At 34.2% G+C, this 21394-nt stretch overlaps 1 protein-coding gene across 1 annotated transcript in view; it reads left to right on the top strand.

Moving 5' to 3' along the window:
• The window catches only part of SLC4A8_1 (Electroneutral sodium bicarbonate exchanger 1), a 128263-nt gene that overhangs the window by 72662 nt on the left and 34207 nt on the right, over positions 1 to 21394 (top strand). The window contains exons 18-23 of the mRNA XM_051217877.1: positions 2609 to 2681; positions 4068 to 4201; positions 12323 to 12434; positions 14684 to 14836; positions 19283 to 19348; positions 20420 to 20508. Of these exons, the coding sequence (XP_051064307.1) occupies positions 2609 to 2681; positions 4068 to 4201; positions 12323 to 12434; positions 14684 to 14836; positions 19283 to 19348; positions 20420 to 20508 (627 nt within the window). The remainder of the gene's footprint in view (positions 1 to 2608; positions 2682 to 4067; positions 4202 to 12322; positions 12435 to 14683; positions 14837 to 19282; positions 19349 to 20419; positions 20509 to 21394) is intronic.

Below are 21394 nucleotides of genomic sequence, written 5' to 3'. Positions count from 1 at the left end.
TGGATTTGCATTACTTACGACTACGTTATGGGTGTATTGTAATCCTTTAGTTGTGTTGTTGTGTGGTAAAGCATCTCAAGCATGTTATCGTACGAGTTTTGGGTCATATTTGAATTGAAAATAATAGTAGGGAAATGACCAGCTGCTTGTCTTTGTCTTATCATTGACCACTCACTGGATTAGACGGAGCTTGAATACCAATAAGTAGTAACGCCTTGATTGTTGTTTATTGGTTGATGTAGCGATTGGTACTTAGACGCTTACCAATTCTATCGCCAATATAACTGAACTAATCGATAATCGAACTCGAAAGAAGGAAAGATCAAACAACTTTTTACCTGTCATTATTACAAAAAAGAATCTGTTTCGTTTTCCGAAACGACAGTGTTCTAATTTGTTAATTCTACAATTACCAAAGAACTATATCAGCGTACTAATTGTTTTTGTTGGTTAATTTTGAAAAAAAATATGATAATTTATTGTCTAAATTGACCACCTTCAAGTAATGAATGATATTCGGAGTTACTATTTCCATTTTGATATGAACTTTCTATAAAAAATCTTTTAGACGTGAAAAACATACTCATATTTCTAAACTTTCTAGGATTCATCTCTTAAATACAGAGAGAGAGAGAGAGAGAGAGAGAGAGAGAGAGAGAGAGAGAGACACTTAAATTATTATGTAAACAAGATAGTCTTGTTTGTCGATGGAAACTTTGACTAATAATCAGAGTTTGTTTTTGGAATACATTTCATTAGTTGTAAATGTCAAATATTACTGAAGAACTGGTGTGTGCCATAATATGCAGTTTAATTAAAATTGAATTATCATAATTAAAATTACCAATTGATCTCAGCTAGAATATTAGTGAAAACCAATAAGTAATGGACAGTTATTTTATCTCATTATGAGATTCCTCAGCAGAAATCGAACCCATGACTTTCAGACCTCGAGGTGACCGTCTAACCTTCAGATTGCTGAGCTGGTATCCTATGGTTTACATTTCTTACTTAAATCGATTCAAGATGTTGCAAAATCATCTAATAACATTGGTGATATCACAAGTATGGTAATCACATTGCATTTATTTAGCAAGAATTATACCAGTTCTGATAGATTGATGGATCTGACTCAATATTTCCGCGGATACAAAATGACTGAGAATGGTTTTCATCATTTTATGCCACATGTAGTACAGGTGGGATGCCATCTGTCCATTCAATAGCGAGTATACTCTTTAGCATAGATCGCTGTCACTAAATAGCTGCAGATCAATTTAAATAAGAAAATTTAGTATTTTCTCTTTGCACGGATAGGGTGCAATAATTAGATAACACTATGACTTAATATCTTAGATACAGACTGAATCACGTTACATCTAAAGACAAAATTCACAACCAAAAGTTAAGATCCAGATAACTATCTAGACAATAACTTATTTAATACAAATGCTAGCAGTCCGTCAACACAAACAGAGCTGATTCCATAACGAAACCTGTAGTGCAAATCAATCATAAAAAAGGAGAATATACAATATTATATAGTGTCGCAACATTTAGCAAAGCTGATTGTCTGCTTTTTTTTTCGCTAGTCAATCGCAAATTAATTTCGCTGATCATACATTAAAATCATGACCAATCAAGGGACAGTTATGCGGAGTTATCATTGTTTAGAATTATTTCTGATACTCCATCTTCTTTCAATCAGTTTATCCTTGATTATAGTTGGAAATGTGTGTGCACTTGTTTAACCACCTAATGGTCCTGAGTTCGATCCACACCAGTGTCGTGGGCTGTACACTGTTGTGAAGAAGTCTCACACTAGGGTGGAACAACCCTCTAGTACTCCCTGATTTCTGACAATATTCTAATTAGGGTCAAAATGTAGTGAATACCACCAACAAGTTACGGTATTAATTTGTTTACCATCTGAAGTGGTGAAAGAATGGACGAGCTTTCTACAATAAATTTGGGTCTGAGTTACTCACTTTAGACAACTTTTCTGATTGAACGAATTCCTTTAGGAAGTTGGTGAAGTAATAACCATTGACCTTAAACATAAACAAGCTGTTAATCAGTTCTGTAAGATGTTTTCAATACATGTGTAAAAAGAGGACTCATACCCAGTTTTCTATTTACTAAAATAATTAAGAATCCGATTTTATAATTGTTTTAGAATTATCACAAACTTGCCTTATTTTGACAACTATTGAAAAACCAGAAAAGCACCAGATAATTGTTACGTTATGATGTGTAATTCCTCAGTAGTGACAATTCAAATCTACAACTGCATCACAAAAGCTTGAATTCTGTACTCTTAACTGTCTAGTCCTTTCCGTTTCTCAACACTTGTCTATCTAAGATTAGTTTATAATTATAAATTATGAAATTCAACAATCTACACAGACTCTTCTATAATATTATTATTTTGTGCAAACTCATGTTCATTCAAACGTTTTAACATATTGATTAAGATGCTTTTTTCTCCGAGAGGAGGGAGAGAGGGAGCACAAATTATGTTACTATTATCTCCTCTATATCACACACTACATAACTTTCATAGTGGTTATCTTTTTCTCTCGTTTTTCATCGTTTTCTTTCCTTTTAGAGAACAACGTGTCACTGGAGTATTAATTTTCCTATTTATTGGTTTATCTGTATTTATGACTCCTTTATTATCAGTAAGTCATTTAAATTACACATATATACTACCATTATTAGACACAATACTGCCTGTTAACCACAGTTAAAAATATATAAACCGTTGAATGCTAAGTCATTGGTATAAAGGTTGTAAGACCTGATAGTTGTAGATTCGATTCCTGATGGAGTTTTGGATACACAGTACCACTAAATTATCCTATATTTGAACTAAATAGTTGTCTTTTATAGTTACCTAAATAGTACTAGTTCATGATGTAAACTATAAAAATCTGTACTCTTTACAAACCATCTTACACTTACGGATAAATTTATGACAATTAATTGAAAATTCAATTTAAAAGTCACCAGCTATTGGTTTGAGCACTAATGCAAATTCATTCCTTATTTGTTTTAAATTACTCATATTTTTCAAATTATTCTTTAAAGTAATCGCCTAAACTAGATTGTTTTCATCTACATAAATACACGGCTCAATCTGACCGTCAATAATTTCATAGAGTGATGATATCTTTGGGTTTGGTCATCTTTAGCTGTGCCTCGACCCACCCGCATATCAACCAAGATCAAATGTTAAAGTAGGTGGTGGTTAGGCATACGTAAGATATGTCCTGACTCCATTTAACCGAATTACCATCTTTACTCAGTCTATTCATTTAACCTCGGCTGAAAAATATTATCCAACTTAACTACTCATCCTCTCTAAATAGAGATTTATAGCAAAATATAAATGTCTTTTGGAAGCTTGTAAATCACAGCTATAATTGAAATGAGACACGTATATCAAAGCAAAGATTCTAACGAATACTATTTATAAATAATAATACAATTTGGTTCATTTCAAAACATCATAATGATAAGTAATCGAAGTTTTTTTTGGCACAATTTTTTCGATGGATCCTTATGTTTTGATGAATCTTCTAATCAGAAAAGTAATTTTGAATTCAGTTATAGGATCATTATTTATTATGTTCCATTTTTCGTAAATTGTCAACTCCTGATTGCTGTATAATCATTTAACACTTAAGTTTATTTAAACAATAGAATTGTTTCGATTATAATCTTCACAAAAATATATTTATGAGTTGTATTCATTACTGACTGATCATAGTTTTGATACCATTGTACAGACAATGGATCACTAAACAGCTCTTTATTCCTAGTACGGGGTCTCCTCAGTGGAACTGCCCATCACGATACCCCAAGGAGCGAACCCAAACCTTCAAATCTTGCGGTGAATACTTAACCATTGTAACTACTAAACTGAATCAGCACACAATGGTGTAGTTCCATACTTAAGCAATTTACGACTTATGTATATACATACCATTAAGTTATATTTGTTGTTAAAAGGACTTTTCTCACCCTATTTTTCTTTCCTTTTCTTACTACTACCACTATTTCAGCGTATTCCAATGCCTGTACTGTATGGAATATTTTTATTCATGGGTATATCATCAATGCGTGGCATTCAAATGTTTGAACGTCTTAGTTTACTATTTATGCCGGTTAAATATCAGCCAGACTATCCTTATTTGAGGTTAGCGACAAATTGTTTTTTTCTTGGTAAAAATTGATTTTCGTGAATGTGATATTTTTAAATTTATTGTTTATTATACTTTTGCGTTGTTTCACATCATGCTTCATTCCAATGTCCATTTTGCTAAGAAATATGTCTTTTGAACGATTAGTCCTCGCACTTGAAGATTTATTGACCTAATGCTCACAAAAATACAACAACGTAGTTTTGATTAAGATCATGGATCAATCAATGTTAGACCACCATTAAAAACCTGGAATCACTAGACGGCCGTTCCATCCTAGTATGAGACTCCTCAGCAGTATGCATCCACGATCCCGCACGTGGGACTTAAACCCAGGACGCTCTGTCTAGTGTGATTTTTCTTATCCATCCAACACTAGGGATGTAACAAGCACACATACAGTTAATAAACCCGAAATAGTCTGGAACGCTGACTCTGGATTCTATTACTAACCACATAATCTACTTATTCTATATAACTTTACCTATCTTGAAAAGATCAACATTATCTCTGATAAATTAATTGACCGATTAAATGATAACTGACAAACATTTAGCATGTAAAACTTCAATTTCATTCTTCCTGTGTAGTAATGATGTTACACTATATTCTGAATATTGAAATGATAAGACATATTACTTACCGGTTCAGTTGATAATACTTACGGACTATAAAACATAACCGGTGAAGGTTGAAGATATGCTTAGTAGTATGGCTGCAAGATTGTTTGATCATAAATACCTTTAATAAAGCATTACACAAGTGTGATTAAATTATCAAAACGTACGTGCTGTGTTGTTTTGAAGTGCTCATCAATTACAATTGATAGTCATATGTCTCAGGTCACTGTTCACCTTAACATGTTGTACTGCTCAAGATAAGAATACATTTGAAATAAAGCGAATGTTTTGAACTTAAACACGAAATCTGTCGATTTAGTTATTGTTTGAACGTGTCACGTGGCGAATTCATAGATTGATAAAATCAATCATAGTGATTATATATAGATGATATCACAAACTGATATCATTTGACCAACCATTGAAAATCAAAAAGCATCACACAGATATTTCGTCCTAGAATGGAACTACTCAGTGGCAGTGTGCATCCGTGACTAAATTCACCAAGGATATCAAGGTGTTGTGGCGAGTACTTCTTCTCCATATCAGTGAGTCAACATCCAACGGTTTATATTTTCTAATTCAATCAATTTATGATACTGGTAATTAATTAACTGGTTCACACTCGACACTACTGAACTTCACTGGTTACGCATCTCCCTCCTCTCGAAATCATTCACCAGTGACTATATAACTTCTTGCGCTTGTGCGCAAGATAGTAGGTCCTGTCTTTGATCCCCTCATGAAGGGTCGTGGTTACACACTGCTTAGGAGACCCATACAGTGACAAAACGACCAACCAATGCTTCCATATTTCCAATGGTTGTTCACGTTTGATCCGTCAGTTATTTCAATTAAATTTAACAAACCTTACAACCCTATACTGTCAACATATCTTTATTCGAATTGTTCACATTGATTGATTGATCTGTGAAATGTTTAGGTTCATTCTATTTTCCATTTTACTACTGCAAATACTTTTTTAGTTTTATCTCTCCATCAATACCACCTACAGAGTGTTCCTGATTTTCATTCTAAACCAGTCAGTTTACATGTGTTGCTTGTACATACGTGTACAATAATCTGACACAATAAAAAAAGATTTTTGTCCATTGAATCTTGCATTATGTGATTTCAGTTTATGCTACTTTTTGTTTGAAGGTTTACATAGTTATACATTCAGTGTTATAGTTTAAATCATTAACTGAACTTTGCTAGGCATACTACGATTGAAAATCAGGAAGTACATGATACACTTCAGAGAATTCCCATGATTTTTTTGTGGTTAGCATTTTTTAGCAGGGTTTTCTTCCACGGAATGGTGTTGTTGACCCTATGCTCAACCCTCCTCCTCCTCTATTCGGGCTTGGAACCAGCAGTAACCCTAAAAGAGCTACATGTGGGGTTATAGGAGTCCCATACCAGAGCAAAACCCGTATCCAGAGCTCCCTGATTTTCAATAATAACGTATCTAGCTAAGGTCAGTTCGGGATTTAAACTATGAAAAATCTAAAGTCTCTACAACCCCCTCCTTTACTAATATTATTTACTTGTTAACAGTTTACCGCCTAATCGATTTTAACAGTAGTATTAATAATAGTATACTCAATACCCATCGTGAAAAATTCCACTCATTGTAATTTTTACTGTTAGCAGGAGGTTTAATAATGTTCAATCCGAGCAGTCTCTGCTGAGTGACGTAAGTATACACTGGAAGAGATCTAGGATAGGTTAGTACATATAAGTGTGTATAATATCAATAAATGAAATCACTGGTTTCCGGTTTAAGCTGTGAAGAAAGATAGGTGCAGTCTTCATGACTGACAACCTAAAGATATTATATGGCTTAAATTCGTCTATTATCATTCAGTTGCTTCATTTATTGTGTATATTCCCCGTAATATTGAGTTTAATATGTTATTCGCTAATCTTAAGTCGTCAAAACCATTTCTTCACTTTAAACTATTGTTATGACTTTAAGTTGGGTCGATTTTTACCCTGTGCTAATTGTTGTGTCCTTGACTGGAAAATTAGAGAGCACCGTACTTATCAATCGATTACAGTGACACGTAAACACGAACGGACGGCCTAGAGTCTCGATTGGTCTCGCTTCCCTGTCTAGCCCAGTCAGTTGAGTCCAGAACACGAGTCACAACCTCTGAGTTATGAATCATTATATTCCAAACATACTTTGTTTATATACCAATCAAGCATACCACATCGTACCATAAAATAGAAAACAACATTTTGTACAATATTCAACAAGTGAACAGATATCGACCAATAGGAAATGTCCATTTAAAGTCCAAGGACATCATTGGACTTAACATGATAATTATTGGTCTATTCCTCCGCATCCACAACAACTATTTTCTCTCTTTATGATTTGTAAAGGTTCAGATTATCTCTTTGTGCGCTGGTGTTTAAGTGTTTCAACATATACCAGTGCAAATTGATGTGTTCTATCTTGACTACTGACAGAATGGTATCGCATACGGAGTGTTTTTCTCCTATAATCCTAATTGCTTAAGTAATTACCCTACTACTTGTGAATAATTTAAGTAGCATGTAATCATCCCAATAAATTGAATTAACTTAGTATCTCACATGTCTCAGCATATGAGAGCATCACTGCAACTCCTTGTATGTGCTGGGTATTTCCTTATTCATAAGTAGAATACAACAGCATCTGTCTCAAAGTTAGTTTTTCCTGTCCAGCTTGCGTCCAATGGGTTTCACTTATTATAAGTACTGCCAAGTTGTATCTTCTAATCTCCACAGCTACTTGAATGGTCCTCCCGGTCTCTCACATTGTGAGAACATTTCATTTACTTTTGTTAATCATTGTTCTGCTTGTCAGAAAGGGCATGGGTCTTATGATTGCCGATGAACCTCATTTTTCACCCTGAGGCGTCATAACTCTTCAAGATTAAGATCCTTCAGCTCCCAGGGCAGAATTTAAATGGTTTAAACAATTTTTATGATGAGCGTTTTTTTTAGCAAGGTCCTTTTCTACAAAATGCATTTGATGACCCGACACCCGACATTCCTCCTTCATACTGGCTTGAGACCAGGTGTATCAGCTTAAACACAATTAAAATAAACTTAAATATCAGATGGGTTTTTGTGGAGATTGTAGTAATTTCAATGGTTAAGATCATGAGTCAGTTGAAGCTAGACCACCATGGAAAACCTGGATGCACTGGACGGCCGTTTCGTCCTATTGTGGGACTCCTCAGCAGTGCGCATCCACGACCTCGCCCCCTGCGAGATTCGAACCCAGGGACTACTGGTTTCGCACGCGAGCACTTAACCACTAGACCACTGAGCCGGCATCCAACGGTGTTAATGTCTAACTTCAACTAATCCACGAAATTGAGCGACACATTCACCATTGTCTTCAGTGAGTTACTACCTCACAACAGACCTGGTTGAACTACACTGGTCACTACTTCTCACTAGAACTCCAGGATAATAATAAATAATCACCGTATATGGAAAGTTAAATTAACAACATGTCAGTTTTCATACCCCCATCAGGTAATAAATGGATCTAGTCGACGACCTCTAAATTGCTGTTTTTAAACGCAACCATTAAGTTTGTTTAAACAATAGTCGCGGGACACAGCCAGCACGCATATTTATCGGGGACGTCATCAAATGGTTACATTTATTCGGTTACACATCCCCTTCTTTCGTGCTGTATAACTAAGTAATAATTGGAGTCGAGCCTAAACGTTTTAGTTATAAAGAAGTAATCTAATACCTTTAACACGATTTTGAAGTTGCTTATTGAGTAAAATTGACAAAAAGTTATAAGTCATATACAATGCATCATTTAATAAAGCGTGATGTGTTAATTGATGTAGAAATATATTTGTATGAGGTCAAAGACTCAATACCAAACCATACAGTCACTAATATTTGCTTGAGCTCCTTAGAGAGATATATTTGTTTCCTTGTGTGAGATTCTTCGATGTGTTATAAATTAAAAGTTGAAAGCAATAATTTGTAATTCTGTGATCATCGATGATTTATTGGCCTTCTAGTGAGACGGTTAACTGACTACCACAAATGACGACCATCTCAGCTGAGACTTTAGAATATACCACACAAAGCATCGCTATCCCATTTTTATCGTATAATTAGTAGATAGCTGCATAATTCTTTTTCTATATTCCCTTTATTGTGAGCTACTGCTGAACATACTAACGATTATTAAACGTTTCATTATTCTCCAATTAATGCTAATTAATCACCTATCTTTTTCCTCCTTTCTCTCTAAATTCAGAGTAGTTATGCCTAAATTGATACTTTATATTTATGCTGATAAGCGATCAGGAAATTAATATGTTATTATATGAGTTAATTCACATGAGAAAAATACCTTTTCATTACCTGCTTACTGTGTTCTGTTATTGTACTGAAGACTGGGATAGAAGAAAAGCGTACATTCTAAACCAATGCTAATTAGGATTATTTTCGGCCTTAAACTCAAGGCTAAACTTGATAATCGAAGTATATAGTTTGTCGGACCTTAGAACACTAGGCGATAGCCGAAATAGTATACCCGAGGTTTGAGAAATTATAACCAAGATTCTGATTAGCTAATCTATTTTTTAGATACTACTACGTCTCAGTCATAACAACTCCGTAATGTACAGTCTTTTCTTATGTATTTACAAAAACGTCCCTAGTCTTTAAGATGTTTCTTTGATTGTTTTCGCACCAAAATTGTTTCTCATCTGATGCAAAGATTTAAATAAGTTTCAATTTTAAGGAAAAATGTCATCAAATTATTCAGTTAGTCAAATTTTAATTAACTAATTATTTAAAAAGTAGTTTACTTCTCTTTCTTTGTATTGGCCATGATTTACTTAATTTCATATGGAATTATGGTGAATTCTCGCGATATTAGCTAATCAGTCAGTCACTAGATAGAACCTAGTACGTATGTACCAATGGCTTTACGTGCCGATGTCATGTTTTGATTTGGCCTCCCCCAAGCTTTCTTCCAGTCTACTCTTACACCAGACGATATCGGCCCTCGTGGTAGGCAGAGGTTGCACTCAATAATAATAGTCATTATTTTAGTAATATTCCTCATCTATAAGTAAATCAGAGATTAAAAAACACAGTTAACCCTTTACCCCCCAGTTATTTATCTGAGAAAATAAGCAATACACCACATTATCAAATAATATAACGTAAGCATCAACAAGAAGAAAACAAGATGCATAAAATCTATTTTTGTCCACAAGTCGTAACACATCTTTTGGATTAAATTAAAATTACATTTATCCATGAATTCCTTTCTACCAACCGATTGATTTGTAGTTTAGTTTATGTATTTTTAATGATAACCATCCTTTCATTGGTTAGTCGACTACGTATGGCATATATGATGGGTAGAGTTGAAAGATGATTGGTTATTTTATGTCATTTATCTTGTATCCTTGGTTTGAACGCTTCTATTGGTTAAATGATGATTTCTAATTTTATCGGTCAGCTGACTGGAGCGTTGGTGTTTTGGGATTTGTTCGGTCGACATTTTGAAGGATTGGTTTATTGAAAAAGAAATATTGTGATATTTTAATATCAACACACACCATTAAGTCACAGATCTTAGTAGATATGACACAACTTGATCGATAGGATTCGATCATTAGCACTAAGGCCTAAACAAACATGTTCTAGTTCCTCAACAATCATTATGAACAATTCAGTCCTACAGAAGAACATTCAAAATGTAAATGGCTCTGTGATTATACCTCTGATAAGTGAGCATTATGTCATGTTTAAATTCCACTGGGAACATCGGTTCCTCCAAAATTACATGATACGCCTTGATGACAAGTGTCAACTAGCACGAAACCAAGATCAATACAGGGCTGCCTGTTGACCTCCTCCAACCACCTATTTGTCTCTCCTTACTAACACCTGTAAGGTACACTTATAGAACTATCTCTCAGTAGGATATCCTTATTCCAACTCATTCACTAATTTGCTGCTAAGCGGATTGTATGATTGGTCCAGCATTTTTTTTTAAAATTTTGATGTAATTTCTTGAAAAATCGTTATATTCCCCTAGATTATGTTGATTTTTCAGTGAATGATCGATGGAAACAAAAAGATACAAATGCATTACACTTTCCTCAGTTATTTGCCCCTTTCCTCACTTCTTTTTCTAGATTTTTACTTCTATTCTTTGCTACTATTATTCAATTACACTCCCCAGACTTAATCAAATTAATGTTAATATATTACCGACCTATTACTTACTTTCTCTTTCATTGATGGCGTGGCGATGCGCACATTGTAATTTAATAATTATGTCGCTAAGTGGTCAGGAAATTACTTTATATTACTGTGTGCATTTGAGTTGTAACATCTACCAACTATTCCGCAAATAGAGATCTTGTCTACTTACAGTTTTCTTTAACCGGATTGAATATAAGTAAATCGAAGAGACTATGTCCCTGATCCAAAATCTGTTTAGATTATCGCGGCCACAGTTCGAGGTTAATAATTGTCATCCGAAACTTATAACTGATCAACGCATAAGACATGAGTCTATAAACGAAATAGGTATATACGGAGTAGATAACTATAAATAAATCCATATTCTAATTGTTAAGTCTTATCGTATGATATTATTAAAAATTTAATCATACCACGTACATAAAACTACATCAGTTCGCTTTTTCATAACCCTCCTCTCATACGCACACATGCAGACACACATATAACAATCTGTAAGGTTATCAAAATCTCCAGTATCTTTTTGTCAGTAGGGATCTAGTAACCCATATCATAATGCAGTTTAGGATATTAATTTATAACTAACCCTTACCAACTAATGAATGTCATTGAAAATGCTGAGTAATGTGACTTGTAATCAGTTGCAATAGTTGGAATGTATTCACGCTTTCTTTATATTCCTCTAGATCTTGAGTAATAGTATTCCTTCATACAATTCTCACTTTTTTTTTTCCAAACCATATTCTAAACATTTCATCTTAAGATGGTGAAAAATTTTGTTGCTCAGGTGAGGGATTTTGGTGGTTTCGTCCCCTGAGCTGAATGGTTTGTGTTTGGAGCTTTAATTGTTCCTTCGAACAAAATAATCAGCACAAAATCCATGTAGAATTGAAGCATTCAAATTTCTCCGCATATGACCAAGAGCTTATACTGTCGTCCTTGATATTGGTCCGGTATTTTGTTCAGAAGAACAGTTAAAGTTCCACGAATAAACCGTCAATCTTAGAGTACAAAAACCTAAAATTATTCCCAATAACATTGTTATAGTGATGATTTTAACTATCTTCTTATTCATCTCTGTGAAATTATATCACATCTAGTTAATGTACGATGAAAAAGAAGTCTTACGCACATATGTGTCAGTCTCTATGCTGCTTATAACTACCGATTAACTGACTGAAGTAATAAAAATACTTTTTGTTCTAACTTGTTTGTTTGTTTCTTCTCTTTGTATAGACATGTCTCTCTACGTCGAGTTCATTTATTCACGATAATACAAGTTGCTTGCTTAGTTATGTTATGGGTTATTAAATCAATTGAAGTACTTGCTATTCTCTTCCCTATTATGGTAAGTGTTTTTTTAATATTTAATCTTATTTCATTGAATAATACTTTGTCTCATTGCATTATTTCCTCAAAGAAGTGTTGGGAGTAGGGCTAGAGTTAGGAGTTAGGGATAGGATTAGGACTAGGGTATCTAGTTAGAGTGAGAGATTACTTTTTCTTCACAAAACCCGGCGAAAGTATAGTACAGGCACGATCAGTTAGTTTCTAGCTAATCAGAAGATAGCTTTTATAAATGAATACCTTGTTGAAAAAAATAACATTGCAAAGTGTAAACATATTTAACGCGATTAAAGTCTTCTGCAGGTTACTCTGCCTGTAAGTCTAAAAGTCAACGATATATAAACTCATCCTTACGGTTATAGCTTATGTATATTTTTGAACTCTTTAAACGACTCAAATAGATATCTAAGGGTCCCTGTATTGTTTGTAGTCAAGGTTATGATTAGGAAATTAGTCATGAACTGAAATCAATAATAATTTAAAAATACTCTACAGCCATGTGAATGAATAAATTTCACACAAGAATCCAAGAGTGGTATCACCAGATTAAAGTTTGTTTTAGGATTATGCGATTAGGGTTAGAATTTAGTCAGTGTCGATTTACAGAGATGGAACTCAGGATTTCATTCGTTTAATACTATCATTTTTACCCCATGGTAATATACTCAGGTATTTCTGTTGATCATTATAAGTGATATTTGAATTTCACCAAAAAACCTAAATGCAATTTAGATTAGTGGACACATTACTCAGCATAACTGAGGAATAGATGAACATAACATTGGTTTACTACTCCGCAGTGATCAGCCGATTATAAATATTCCTACTTGGTGTTAGGATAAAGATGTGAAATCGGATGATACGATTGTGATTTGTCATCGGGTGACGTCTGAAACTAACAACATTGCTCAGTCCAATTGTCAATGAGTTTATGGACTAAGGCTATATCTTAGTTTTAAATAAAAATAATATATTTGTGATATCCCAATGAATAGAAAATTAGATTTTCTGACGTTTCGTGACTTATTGTAAATCACTTCTTCAGAGAATAAATAACCAAATTAATCTATTTATAACAATCAACCCAATGCTCAATTTATTCGAAATTATCAAATCAAACCTTGGTAATGATACCTATATCTTAGTTTGACTGCCCCTAGCTTTATACTAGCTTGTCGAGATAGGCTTCTGCCAGAGATACGTAAGACATTTGTCAACCACCTCGATCGATGTTTATCAATTACCACATCTACAGACTTGCCATTTTTATCTAGTACTCTGTGTCTAACCACAATATTGCTCGTAGGCAGGTAGCAACATACGTAAGAAACGTTTCGGAAGAATCTATGATCAAACACAAATAACGTATGAAGCCATGTTTCAAAGCAGAAGTAATTAATTGCAGTTTACTTGTCATTTGATTACCAGACAGGAAACAGTTGTTACATTTCTAGGACCCTTGGTGGCTGCTTTTTGTCTTACTATTTTTAAACCGAACATCTGCCTTACATAGTGGAATCTCGAGGAAAAGACATCCTAGCCAATACTAGTCTCAGTAGGTCGTCACGATGGCCAATCCTGACCATCACATCGAGGTAACAACTACAATCAAATTACCACTCATAGGTTGGACATTGAATAACTAAACTAGAGACTAGTCAAAAGTTTTTTTTCATATCCACTGAACAAATTGGTGTATTTTCGATCTGATCTACTACTTCTCTTTGTGATCCAACTTGGGGTTTGGAATTTGTTGTCCAATATTTTTCTATATTATGTCTGCTGGTCGAACGCTTGATATTGACTGCCTAACCCCTGTCTATACAATCAGATTTCTCCTATTCTTAAACCCGAACAGTAATGAAAAAGTGTGTGATAAGCATATAAGCTTTACTTAAAGATTAATTTATTGATAGAAAAGTTTATTTATAGGTTTACAAATGCCTTGACCCACCAAAAGCTTAAAGAAGTGCACTAAATTTAGTAATAAAATAAGTAACGATCCAATCAAACTGTGACATATAACCCTACATTTTTGATGTTTACCGAACTAGATGTTTTTTTTAGCCTTTTCTAGGCTTCTGAACATTGTATTGAAAAATTTTTAACATGCGATTTTCAACAGTCTAGATGATTCGGGAGTCTATCAAACACTGTATCCATCAGTTGTATTATCTCTTAAACTATATATATTATATTTAATTATTCATTTTAATAGTGTTCTTTTTTTCTTTTCAACTATATACACAGGTTTTAGCCATGTGTTTCATACGTAAAGGATTAGATTTTATATTTACACAAGAAGAATTAAAATGGTTAGATCAAATTTTACCAAGTACTAAACGTAAACCATTTCCACGTTCATTAGTCACATCTGTGCCAAGTAATAATGATTTTAATAAGGTTAGTTGTTTGTATGATATTCTTAAACATTGTACTTTATCATCTATTTATCTAAGTATTATTATTATTACTGTCTTGTTTCTTTTCGGATTGTTTGTTGGTATACATGTGTGCTTGTAATCCCATTTAAACAACTATGGTTTAAATTCTTTAATCTTAATGATAAATTTTCTGGATTTTTAACCATAAACATTCGATAAGAAAGTGATTGGTTTTGGTAGGACTACGATTTATGAACGACCACTGTGCCACGCCAAAGTGACTTAGAAAATTCACCTACTAACTAGAGTCTTAAGATGGTTATAAATTAGTGTAGAAAATCAGAATTGAGATTTAGAGTTAGAAGTTACGGTTGAGAAGCAAAATTATAATCTTCATTACGAACTGACATTAACTATAATGTCAAAATGTTATTTAGTCATATAGATGAGTGAACTTCACCCCGAAATCCAAAACTCTCTATCTTAAATCTGATTGGTTTGTTCATCACTTGTAGTTTCTCCGTTGATTTAATTGTTATCGAAGTGTTTGCCAAATATGTGAACATGTACACCTTTTTTCCACTCAAATATATAAAGACGTAGCACGGTGAGAAACAAATTATCTTTGGGTGTAACCATTTTCAAAATCAAATCTAAACTAACGACAACGTAATTACTAGAGCTTATTTCTATTCAAAAGGTAATTACCGCATAGATTATTAACCTTCGTATCCATAACAACGGTCATAATCACGACTTGTACCATTTTTAAAATTATTCATATTATTAGGTGACAGGTTTAAGGACTGCAAAGTAGGACAGTGCAAAAAATCATTCACTAATGCGAGGGCGGGTATGACTAACATATTTAAACTCCAGTTGTATTGATATTGGTCTTGATTATATACGACAGTGAAATTATCTATTTATCAACGTTCTTCTGACTGGTTTTGTCCGACTTACGCTATAAAATGGTGAGAAGCTGTAATTAGTGGAGCTCCATCAGGTGTGAGGCAGTTACCCAACGTAGAAAATAGATGGTCGCGCAATATTGTGGTTTGATTGAAGCTAAAAATCACCACTGTTGGATGACGGCGCAGTAGTCCTGAAGTTGACGATTTGCGCGCGAGACTGAAGGATCTAGATTTGATTCCAGAATGCGGGATCGTGATTACACGGTGCTGAGAAGTCATATGCTAGAACGAAACGGCATCCAGTGTTTCTAGGTTTTCATTGATGGTCTAACAATAATCGGATCATGATTTAAATAAAAATCAGTAATCTTCACAACCCTATACTTAAAATAGTTTTATATCTACAAAAAATTATTACTGTTGTACTAATTAGTCAGATTAAACAGTTGGTAAAAGATATGGTCGGATCGACAGATCTTTGTTCATGCGATCCATTTCTATAAATTCTACCAGCGTGCATATATGTTTAGAATTCAATGGTTCATTATTCGATCAAAATAGAATGTTAAGGTCTATCAGACATAAAAAATGATTAATTCCTAATAATGCAAATATGAGAATGTCGTAAAATAATCAAACAACTCTTCATTTATGTCGATCGCCAGACGAATATATTTTTCCTATTTATGTCTCTGTTTAATAACAGTGTAATTAGTTTCAAGATATTCGTCTCAACTGAATTTACTGTAAATGTCCAATCACTAACAATCTAACTAGTTCACAATTATCAATTTTAACTCCTTTCCTTATCTGAAGATTCATCAATTTGATCTAACTATTAAATATTTGAAACACTTTAATCAATGTCAAATGACGCCTTTTTACATAAATACATGTACTCACACAGAAATACACATAATTCATTTAGCAAAAGAAATCCTTTACATAACTACGTATTATATGTTGCGTTTCTAAGTTTGATTAAGTTTGACATATTTGATGCATTTGTGTAAAGAAATGCGAGAATATTGTCAAGAGTTCTAGTGTACATATTCCATCTAGAAAAGTTAGAAATGTAATTTGATTTGATAATACTACAAAACACCTTGAGATAATACAATCGGTAAGTAATGGAATAAACACACTATTCATCAGACTGGCTAATACGACTGATCAGTCGATTGATACACTAGATAATTGGACCACTTGATTAGATTAAGTGATACATAATTACACAATTCCCCGCTAATAATTGATAGTCAGATAATCTGAGATAACACTGTGTGAACTCTAGAGAACGATACAATCAGAACTCAAGTGAATCGTCGGTGAAATCAACACTTTACATATAACAATAGTTTACATTACTAATCACAGATTTGGCTCGCTCTCCGTTCAATCTTATTCTAATTTCACTGGGCAAACATCAGAATTTATGCACTTCTTTGTTGTAATCGTAATACAAACTTCACTAGTTCGCTAACAAGATGTCAAAAATACACTTCATTATCATGTTATCAATTATGGTTGATGTTTACATTGTACAATACGTAATTTATATTTAATTAAATTCGATTAAAATCAGAAGAACTAACTATCGAGATAACTATTCACATTATCAATAAATGCTTACACAAGGTGATAAAAAAGCAAGAAGAATTTCGGTTAGAAGTATACTTATGAACCACTAGAATTTAAAATATCACACCTTTGGAATTTCTGCTAGAAATTCAAAACACAATGACGAATTGCTTATGTCTTGCTTAGAACAAGGTATAAAATGAGTTAAGCCTACAATCATCATATAATCATCAAACCGCTTAAATTTGATAGACATGAAACAACTAAAAAATGGGAAAGAACTTTTTCAATTTTTAAGATGACAATCGGAAGGTAATTTACAGTTTTTTAAACACATATACGTGCACCACACAAAATCTGAGTGTGGACCGTAATACTGTCCGGGCGTTCAAACCAAAGCAGATGGTTTTATTAGGAGGCCACTCCCCGACCCTTTGACACGAGGGTCTAGTCATTGGAGCAGCGTTGGGGGATACGATCCTATGGTGGCCGGCAACAACAATAATTTTATGCACTATTTGTTCCCTCAAGATTCTAGAGCCTATGTGCAACACTGGTTTAGAATCATGGATTCTCAACTCCCCTAGGTGGATTCTTCGTACTTACTAACCCGGTTTAAGCCTTCTCCCAACATTCGCTTTTTGTCTTCTCAACTCCGTTGGCAACAACGTTACCACGAGAAGACTGTGAGTAGTTCCCTGACAGAGGGCATATATGCGTGACCATATGCGAGGCGTTCGAGGGGGGGGAGGAGACTCTCCTTTCCCTTGGCCATACCAGGGTATTTGGGGACATGGGAAAGTGATCAATCTTTTGAAGATAGAAATAATTGCAAACAAGCATGATTAAAATATCAATGATTCATGAATTTTCAGAGAGAACTGATATATTTATGAGATTTGAAAAAAAAGAACTATCTACTATAACCGTTCATTAATATGAGGCCCCAAAATGTTCTCCCACCCTTATTTTTAACCCCTAATTCTAATCATTTCTAGGTTTGTATGTAATATATTATTCATTCACTCTGCTCGCAACCTGATTGGTCAAAAGCTAGCCCTACTTTCTTAACAGGATCATTTTCCAGGTCACCAAAGGTCGTCACCATTGGATGTTATTTCAATGATGAAACTCGGTTATGTATTTTTAAGAGTTGTTTGCTATTCAGCAAACGTTTGTTATACGGTATTTTCTTCGTGTAGCTTTAACTAGTAGATTTTTTTAGTCATGTTGGTTGTTGCTGTCTTTCACCAATCAGAATAGAAAAATTATAACCAGTTTACTACAAATGAATTGCCGAATTTTATTCAGCAGATTTTATCTGTTACAGATTGATGTATTTCGAAATACTATTGAGAACTAGGCAGAACTGAACAGTAACTGATCCCAAGACCTTAAAGTCTCTCAGCGAACGCTTAACCATGAGAACCATTCTACTGATAACATCTGTCCGATTTCTTGGTGGTGTCGTGAAAGCACACTACTGAAGAACCCTGCACTATACTGAAATGAGGCAACTGTTCAGTCCTCCTTGGTTTTCAGTTTAATCTTGACTGAAATCAATCTGTGATTAATCCAACCTACAGATTGATTAATTATCTAGAAAACTGTCTCCGTTGCTATTAAATCCTGACATTTGGATTTCACTTTGGGCGTACGATACATGGTAATTTAGGAACGACTACGCTACTCAATATATGGTCGTGATTTCTCGTGTTGTGATAAAAACTTTAGAAACACATCGACTTTGTATTTGACCTTATTGGTGGTCATGTGACGAAAAATTATGTTCAGGTTCAGTAGAGTTATATATTTTTTTTTACTCCTGTAGCTAAAATTAGGCTAATTTCTCAATGTGATTCGGAAATCAATATGTATCTGTCCATTGGACTATTACTGACTTCTTTCCTCCATTTCTTTTTCTCTCTCATCCACTCACTCACTGCACCATTTACATTCCTGTTTTCCAGAACACGAAATTTTCAAGTAGTGCGAATCTTTTACAAGAAAAGAAAATATCTCAATCAGAAGAAAAGGTAACTATTTCTATTTTTTTTAAAAATTATACTTGTCTTATTTTTAAATAGTTCACGGTTTCCTTTTGATCACCTTTAAGCGCCAATAATCTTTCTTCCTGGTTGACACTTAGCACGGCGTACCTACAATCTTGACAGAATCGATATTCTCTATAGGATTCGGACCCCTATAACCCAGCTTCACAGAAAGAGATTTTAGCACAGCTATTCGAGCACCCAATGGCATCCTATAACACTTAGGTATTTACAAATGATTAATCACTGAGTAGTGACCGATGCCATGTCTGTTTAGTCTTTTAAGGCTAACAGAACTCTATCGAATGAGTTGCAAATGTGTGTCTACTAGTCTAAATCGCTCGAGATCGTACGCAGAATATTTTGGTGTTACATGGTTGAAGGTAGTTGACGGAAAACCCTGTTTGGCTCAAGCTTCATGATACCTGACACTCATCAAAATGGTGAACATGTACTCTTGGTAGAACTGATGCTGCCTGTGGAATTCGAACCCGCATCTCCAAGTTTTGCTGCCTTAGACGTTACCACTATGGCTTTCAGGCCGCCCTGTCAAATTTACCTCAATCTTGTAATATATGAAAATATTACATAAAACTCCGATTCCTAAGACTTGATCGAGAACACTAAGGACCAGACCAATGACAGTGGCTACTACTAATACTACCACTACTACTAAGGTGTATGCAATTTGTGTCTACAAAAGTAGTATATAACACCAGTCAGAAGTGAGATGTCTGACAGCGAAGTTTGGGAAGATCGAATCGTAGAGAACGGGAACAAAGAGTGATTGCTGTAGCAATGAAGCAACGATGAAGTTCGAGACAATTGATGGGGAATTTGTAAATAAAATATTGAATGTATGGTTTTCACAACTTACCAAAAAACTCTGTAATTTTTTAAAAAGGTACGCTTGATATCTACATTTGTGTTCCCGTTCATAACACTACTACTAACATTACTACTATTACTACACTACTCAGTAACCACTCCAATAATCATAGTCAAGTATATTTGGTTTCCTGACTATTTTTCTTTCTTCTTCACCAACTTTTGCAGCGTATCAATATCACAGAAGAAATGTCAAAAACATCTATATGGCGCCAGTTAAGTGGTGCGGATATAAATAATGAGTGTAAAAAGGCTTCGTAAGTTTTTGCCGTTAGACTTGATTTAGTTTTATAATTGATAGTTCACTTTTAATTTGTCTAGATGTAGAGGTAAAAAGTAAATGCATATTGAATATTTCTTACCCCTATCTCTCGCTCTCCTCAACGTTTATCAGTCAGCCAACTAATCGGAATCAAAATAGGACCTGGCAATTTCAGTCAGTCATAACCAATGTAGAACCTGTTATTTATGTTCATTGATTCAAATTACCATGCTACATTAGCACAGTGAAGTGAAATTATCACAGTATCGATGTGAGTATATTAGATTCGGCATAGATGATATGATCCGAGAAAAAGAATGAGTTAGTGTGATGTAAGGTATAAAATAATTTTGAAACTCACAATTTAAGGAAAAAAAGAACAAAGCCATCTGCACGATTGTGACCGATTCTGTTCCATGTTCCCCATTGTTTCTAACAAATGGTTATGATGATCATCCGGAACCCAAACATGGTTGTGTACACCTACATATACTCCCTAGTTCAACAGTTGACAGCTTCCTTAGCTTTCTTCCGAACCAATCTTCGTACCAGCAAACATAACACATGTACTTATGTTGTGATCGGGTCTAAGTTATACATATCCCAACCACTTCAGTTGATGAATATTCACAACCTTCTCAACCGATTCTCCATGTCTACCTAGTACTCTGGATCTAACCTCAATTCTTCTCACTCAGTAGCTGCAACATTTGCAAGCAATGCTTCGGAGACATATGTGATTAATTGCTAGTGACCCACAAATATTCTCTCTTTCAAAAAGGACATATCTTACAGCTATAAATTAGGACAAATTTAATTGCCGCACACTTTTCTTAGCAAGAGACATTTCACCCACTCTACAAATAGTCCGATTTGGTGAG

This window comes from Schistosoma haematobium, chromosome 7 (genome assembly GCF_000699445.3).
Source record: "Schistosoma haematobium chromosome 7, whole genome shotgun sequence".
NCBI classification, from domain to species: domain Eukaryota; kingdom Metazoa; phylum Platyhelminthes; class Trematoda; order Strigeidida; family Schistosomatidae; genus Schistosoma; species Schistosoma haematobium.
The sequence above is the reverse complement of the archived record's forward strand: the minus strand, read 5'-3'. Positions and strand labels throughout refer to the sequence as shown.